A 7,500-nucleotide genomic window follows, 5' to 3' on the forward strand; every position below is an offset into this window, starting at 1 on the left:
TTTTTTCTTCAAACTTTTCCTTTTCTTCCTTTTTCATTTATCACATTTATCATAATTATATTCTTTTCATGTTAAACTTCAAAATAAAAAAAAGTCACATTCGTTCACCTTTTCTTTCTTTTTCCTTTTTTCTTCAAACTTTTCCTTTTCTTCCTTTTTCATTTATCACATTTATCATAATTATATTCTTTTCATGTTAAACTTCAAAATAAAAAAAGTCACATTCGTTCACCTTTTCTTTCATTTTCAAACTTTTCCTCTCTTTCCTTTCTTACTTTCTTTTGAGTGTTTTGCGAACGCTTACAACTATTTTATTTATATTTTTTTCCGCCACAAACTTTTTCTCGTTTCCAGCAGACCTTCAGTTTCTTTTCGTTGCGCTTCGAATGTCACGTTAAGTTAAAACCAAAACTTAAACTTTCCACAACTCCTCGTCTTTCTTCGTTCTGTTTCGTCTCTCTCTCTCTCTCTCTCTCTCTCTCTCTCTCTCTCTCTCTCTCTCTCTCTCTCTCTCTCTCTCTCTCTCTCTCTCTCTCTCTCTCTCTCTCGCCCACTCTTCATTTTTCATCAAGCATTCCTTTCCTTTCTGTTTTTTTTCACATATTTTATTTATTTTCTATTTTCTGACGTTTTTTTGAGCTCAGTAAATTTTCTTTCTTTTCTTTTCTTTTCTTTTCTTTTCTTCCCTCTTTTTCTAGTCTCTTTTATGTTCCTCCTCCTCTTTTACGAATACCTTATATCCTTTCTTTTTCTCTCTTCCTTCCTTCCTTCCTTCTTTTCTTCGGTTCACCATTTTCTCTCTTTCTTTCTTCTTTCTATTTCGTCAGGGTCTTTTCCGTTCCTTCCTTTTCCTTCACTAAGTTTTTCTCTCTTCCTTCAATCTTTCTTTCCTTCCTTCCATTTTTCTTTTTCTCATTTCTTTATTTTATCTTTCTCTCTTCTTTTTTCTTTCCTTTTTGTCTGTCTTTTTTCTTCCTTCCTTCTCCCTCACCAATACTTTCTCTCTTCCTTCAATCTTTCCTTCCTTCTTTCTTCTCTTCGTTTCTTTATCTTATCTCTTTCTTCTTTCTTCTTTCCTTTTTGTCTGTCTTTTTTCTTCCTTCTCCTTCACCAATACAAGACTTTCTTTCTCCCTTCCTTCCTTCAATCTTTCTTTCCTTCCTCCTTTTCTTCGTTTCTTTATTCTCTCTCTCTCTTCCTTCCTTTTCTTCACCAAAACTTTCTCGCTTCCTTTCAGGCTTTTCCTTCCTTCCTTCTTTTCTTAGTTTCTCTATTTCTTCTCTCTTTCTTTCTTCTTTCCTTTTCGTCTATCTCCTCACGTTCCTTCCTTCTTCATCACCAATACAAGATTTCCTTCCTTCCTCTCTCTCTTTCTTTCTTCCTTCCTTCTTTCCTTCGTTCCTTCCTTGTTTTCTCATTCTCGTTTCATTATTTTCTCTCTCCCTTTCCTTCAGTTTCTTCACTAAAACTTTCTCCCTTCCTTCAGTCTTTCCTTCCTTCTTTTCCTCGACTATATTTCTTTCTTCTTTCCTTTTTGTCAGTGTCTCCTTCCTACAACCACCACCACCATCACCACTACCACCACGAACACTCACAACCGTCTATACCAACCTCACTCACCCACCCACACACTCACACTCGCACCAAAATACCACCACAGCCTGCGCGGACACTTGAACACCTTATCACTAACGTCTCGGGCGATAATAAGCCTTCACTTAACTCTTCATCATCGTGCTATCGTGTATCCTTAACCTCCCACACAGCCGGTATCATCGCTATCAACGCTAAACAAACACTCAACTGACGATTTACCAACGCGAGTCATCAAGGCGAGAGAGAGTAGGGAAGAGGAGAGAAGGAGGAGCAGGGAGGAAGGGGGTACTATATAAAAAGTGCGGTGTCCTTCAAGATTCTCCTCTCTATAACCTGCTTCTATTTCCAGCGTTTCCATTACTACACCGGGGAGGCGGGAGGAGGTTGCGCGCCGACGGACTCCCTTAAAGCCGGAATCGAACGTGCGCCCACATATTCCTAGCGAGGCGTGAACCCATTACACCACGGGGGAAAATATCCACCTGGACAGGGCTAATTGTAAGCTAGCACACCTGAGATAGAGCGATTAGCAGAAGGGGTGAGAGAAGAGCGTGTGGATAAAGGTGGGAGGGGAGGTGATTAGGGTGATTTGAGGCACACTTGGACGAACAAATGTGGTAGATAGATAGATAGATAGATAGCGATAATGGAGAAGTGAGATGGGAGGAAGAGAAGGAAGAGAGAGAAAAGGGAGTATAAGGGAGATTGAGAAAAGGAAAGAACGAGGGAGGTGAAAGAAGGGAGATTAAAGGGAGGAAAGGGAGAGTAAGTAGAAGAGGGAGGTGAAAGGAGGGAGAAGGGAGAAACAAGAGGAAGAGAGGGTAAAGAGAATAGAAGAGGAACAAGAAGGGGAGGGAAGGGGAAGAAGGAAGAAGAAGAGGGAGATAAAGGGAAGAAGAAGAAGGGGAAGAGAAAGAGAAGAAAGAAAAAGATGTGTATGAAAGTGTACAGTAACAGCCTTTCCACCCACCCACACACCCACACACACACACACACACACACACACACACACGATGACTTGGTAACAATGCCTGACCGAGATAACAGCCCTTGACGTTCCTGGCGCCAGCTCATTTTTTTATTTACCCAAAGATACACAAACAATCACACACACACACACACACACACACACACACACACACACACACACACACACACACACACACACACACACACACAAACATAACTTAGTGTAATAGGAAGCTGCCTTGAACCACTTAATTATGGTCGTCAGTTATTTGTGCAAGGAGTTAACGCAAATTATAGGAAGGTAACTGATGACTTTGGGTTCTGTATTCCGCTTTCTCTTTCCATATTAACATCGTCTAGCGGTTGGGAGGTGAGGTGTGAATGCAGTGACGAAGAATATACAATACCTTCTGGATGTTTGTGCTGAGAGAGGGTTATTCTCGGCAAACACCTTCACAACAGAAGCTAATTCACAGGTATACATGGGCAAGGGCAGACATGAGGAGTGTGTTAGGTTGTGTAGCTGTGGATGTGAGGTTGTGAGAGAATGGATTTTTTTTATATTTTTACAGCAGAGGAGTTAGTTCAAGGGCATAAATAAAAGGGAACAAATGTTAAAAAAAGCCCGATTGTAGTAAATGTATAAGTTGAGGAATGTTAGAGAGAGGCCTATCCTAATCTAACCTAACCAAGGCAATCTAACCTAACCAAACTAATCAGACCTTAACAAATTAGCTAACCGAACCAAACCAAATCTAACCAACCCAACCCAACCAAACCAAACCTAACATACCCAACCCACGACAACCTAACCTTACCAAGACAACCCAAACCCAACCTAACCTAACCTAACCGAGTTCACCCATGACAACCCAACCAGACAGAGCTCTCCCTTACTTTTGCTTTCAATGTCACTCGGGTTTTATCTTTCACGGTTTAAAAGTCACGGGTTTATCAGCAGAGATACCATTGTTTTAAATTGCTCATGTATTATCTTGTGATACTACCCGTGAGAGTGAGTTGAGTGCACCACCGAACTGTCACCATCACCACCACCATCACCACCCCTATCAACATCACTATCATCACCACCACCACCAACAACACCGCTTTGACTAACACAAAACCACCACTGCCACCACCAACACCAACGATTATCACCACCACCACCACCACCAGTACCACCCACACCACCGGCACAATCACCCCTCACTACATCAATATCACCACTGCTATGTCTCCTCCCACCACCACCACCACCGCCGCCGCCGTCTGATAGTGCGTGTGAGCGGTATCCAATCAGTCACGTTTCCGATAGAGAAGCTTATTTTGCGGCCGAAACTGCGAGATAAAAGAAACGCTGAAACTGAGATAATTGATAAAAGGAATGTGTTTAGTAATGCTTCAGAGTTAAACATGACTATGATAATAATAATGATACTACTACTACTACTACTACTACTACTACTACTACTACTACTACTGCTGCTATTACTGCTACTACTTTTACTATAGTCTGTTTCATTTCATCTGTCCACCAACAAAGCGGGAATTTTGATGGCTCTGCGCATTTCTAGTTCGTGAATTCAACTTGTGATAGACATTCAAGCTTATTTTTCAGTAATATATTTGAATGTTTATGTACACAAAAAACAACTCAGTCGTTTACAGCGATAATTATTATAATTTAACACACAAGCACACGGAAAGACAAGCTTGTATCAAATAACAGTCACGTCATACTCGAGGGATCTATGGTTTTTCAAATTCATTGACTGATAGCTCATTTCAGGTATATTAAAAGACATCTGGCTCTGCAAGTCCAAATACGGGGTATCTTAATAATTTCCTGCATGTAAATAACGATTAATAATCAAAATAACATTAAATAGTGAATAGTAGCTGTTGAATGCGATGCTGGGCTATTTCGAATATTAGGCAACCAATGTTATTTGCATGCAACACATCAAAATTCCTTACGTACACACACTTGCAAAGTTGTATGTCACTTGATGTACCTGAATGAGATAAAATATGGGTATCTGAAAGGCTAGGAATCGTTCGGGTATGATCAGAATATACTGTTTGGTATAAAAGTTGTTCGTTCGTGCGCTTGTATGGTAGATTATCGATGCAAATTGGCATGGTTGTGGTTCATATAAGAGGGCTGGAGTTTTTTTTGTATACACGAACACTCAAATATGTCACTGAAAATATACAGTTGATCTTCACGCAATCACGAACTCACAATGCGCGGGTGCCACATCCACGCTCGCGAGTGGACAGACGGAATGAAACGGACTATACTACTACTACTACTACTACTACTACTACTACTACTACTACTACTACTACTACTACTACTACTACTACTACTACTACTACTACTACTACTACTTCTGCTTGGAAACACCACCACCACTACTAACACCACCACCATCATCACCATCACCACAACACAACCACTACGATTACTGTAACTATCACCACCATGTTGCAATCACCATTTTCATCACCACAACCACCACCACCATCATCACCACTACCACCACCACCAAGTCAAGGTAAATACTGAAGAATAGAATCGCGTATCACCTTATCTGTGAGCCGATCAGGTGTTCTCTCTCTCTCTCTCTCTCTCTCTCTCTCTCTCTCTCTCTCTCTCTCTCTCTCTCTCTCTCTCTCTCTCTCTCTCTCTCTCTCTCGTTTGTGTGGAAGTTGCCGTGTTGCTAAGAGAGAGAGAGAGAGAGAGAGAGAGAGAGAGAGAGATTTACATAGATTTACATAGAAAATCAGACCACACAGACCCCATGGTCCAGACTTGGTGGTCTGTCCTTAAACCTAAGTGATTTTACATTAATCAGAAGACTCCAAAACGTTGCATTTCTACTCTAGTTGATATTAAGTTGAAGGAAGTGACGGTCGAGCTTATTTTTGAAGGAGTCAATCGTGTTACACTGGACCACTGATGATGGGAGCTTATTCCATTCTCGCACTACAACGTTGGTGAAGAAAAATTTGGTGCAGTCTGAATTTACTTGTCTACATCTGAGTTTTACGCCATTGTTCCTCGTGCGCAAAGTGTCATCGATCATAAACAATGTTGATCTGTCTACATTCGTGAAACCATTAAGTATTTTAAAACATTCGATCAGTTTTCCTCGGAGGCGACGTTTCTCAAGAGAGAACATGTTAAGGGTAGAAAGCCTTTCTTCTTAGGATTTGTTGCGCAAGGAAGGGATAATTTTCGTTGCCCGACGCTGAACACCTTCTAATTTAGCAATATCCTTTGCATGGTGGGGAGACCAAAACTGTACCGCATATTCCAAGTGGGGTCTGACTAAACTGTTGTAGAGCGGGAGTATTACATCTTTATTCTTAAATAAAAAGTTTCTTTTAATGAAGCCCAACATTCTGTTCGCTTTATTTGCTGCATCGATGCATTGCTGTGAGAATTTGAGGTTTGACGCGATTTTGACCCCCAAGTCCTTGACGCATTGAACGCTTTTGAGTTTAACGCCGCGCATTTCGTAATCAAACTTTTTATTCCTCGTTCCAACTTGAAGGAGTTGGAGAGAGAGAGAGAGAGATGATGATGAGGACGAAGAGAGGATATAGAAGATGAGGAGAAGGAGAAGGAGGTGATAATCGGAAAGATAGAGAGATATAAAAGTAATTTGATGGAAGATAAAAAGTTGATGAATATAATGAAGAACAGGAATATGAAAAAAAAAACTAAAACTAAAACTGAATGAATAAATAAATAACCTCCCAAAACGAACTTCATTTACATAACGATTCTAACACTTGGGAAAATAATTATATTGTGTATGGAAAAGGGAAGTAAAAATGATTTGAAGTCCCTTAAGAGAAAAAGATTACGTATGTTTAGAGATTGTCATAGAAAACGTGTCTTATTTTAGGGGTGGCTCAAGAAGAAGAGGCGGAGGAACAAGAGGAGGAGGAGGAGGAGGAGGAGGAAAAAGAAGAAGCTTAAGAAAAAGAAGAAGAAGAAGAAGAAGAAGAACAAGAAGTAGACTAACGAAATGAAGAAGGAAAAGAAGAAGAAGAAAAAAAAGAAGATAAAGAAGAAGTAGAAGGAGAAAAAGATGATGAAACAGAAGAAAAACGAAAACGAAAAAGAGCAAGAAGAAGAGCAACAACAACAACAACACAGAATATAAAAAAAAATAATAAAAAATAACTCGAAAAATGAATAAAAAAATACTAATTGAAAAACGTAAAGGAAGGAAGGGGAAACAGAGAGAGAGAAGAGAAGAGAAGAGAAGAGAAGAGAAGAGAAGAGAAGAACAGAGAAAAGGAAAGGAAAGGGGAAGAGAAAAGGAAAGCGGAAGAAGAGGAAACAGAGTAGGAAAACACGGATAAAGGAGAAACACAAAGAAAATGAACAGAGAAGAGGAATGGAAAAAAGGGGAGAGGGAAGAGGAACGAGAGAGAAGAGAAACGAGCGACGGAGAGAGGCGTCGAGAGGAGGAGGAGGAGGAGGAGGAGGGAGGTGGAGAGAGAGGGAGGTGTAGGCAAATTGTGTTGAGGCCGTGTAGCATGTGTGTTCACCGGGGCGGGGGGCGCGGCACACGGCACGGCCCTCGATGCCACATGCGGCCCTCACACCGTCCCTTGCCTCTCACCCTCCGCACCCTCGCCCCACTCCTCTCTCACGCCCCTTTCTCTCCCCTTTCACTACCCTTTCTCGCCCCTCTAAGGCTAGTATTTTAAGACACTTTCGCTTCACATCAACTATTTATAAAGGTCAAAGAGGGCATCAATCGGGTTCTAATGTGTGTTTCTTTAGGTTCACGGTACAGAAGAAGGGTCAATCTACCACCAGGGTCATAAAACTACTCCTGGAAATGCCCTTAAGTCTCAGGAAAGCCTTGTCAAATAGGTGAACTTGGGCGCCGAAATGTTTTAAAA

General features: G+C 40.9%; 1 protein-coding gene and 1 long non-coding RNA gene across 4 annotated transcripts in view; one reads left to right on the plus strand and one right to left on the minus strand.

The window, feature by feature from the left end:
- LOC126981245 (uncharacterized) overlaps positions 1 to 242 on the minus strand; it is a 620-nt gene extending 378 nt beyond the window's left edge. Inside the window, exon 1 of the long non-coding RNA XR_007733851.1 lies at positions 109 to 242. This is a non-coding gene — a long non-coding RNA (uncharacterized LOC126981245). The remainder of the gene's footprint in view (positions 1 to 108) is intronic.
- The window catches only part of LOC126981243 (NADH-ubiquinone oxidoreductase chain 5-like), a 3,233-nt gene extending 835 nt beyond the window's left edge, over positions 1 to 2,398 (plus strand). For all 3 annotated transcript variants that reach the window (XM_050832104.1, XM_050832105.1, XM_050832106.1), the window contains exon 2: positions 219 to 2,398. In XM_050832104.1, coding sequence (XP_050688061.1) covers positions 707 to 1,807 — 1,101 coding nt within the window. In that variant the 5' untranslated portion in view covers positions 219 to 706 and the 3' untranslated portion in view covers positions 1,808 to 2,398. The remainder of the gene's footprint in view (positions 1 to 218) is intronic.
- The last annotated feature ends 5,102 nt before the right edge of the window (positions 2,399 to 7,500 follow it).

The sequence above is a fragment of the Eriocheir sinensis genome, chromosome 47, assembly GCF_024679095.1.
Source record: "Eriocheir sinensis breed Jianghai 21 chromosome 47, ASM2467909v1, whole genome shotgun sequence".
Classification (NCBI taxonomy): Eukaryota; Metazoa; Arthropoda; class Malacostraca; order Decapoda; family Varunidae; genus Eriocheir; species Eriocheir sinensis.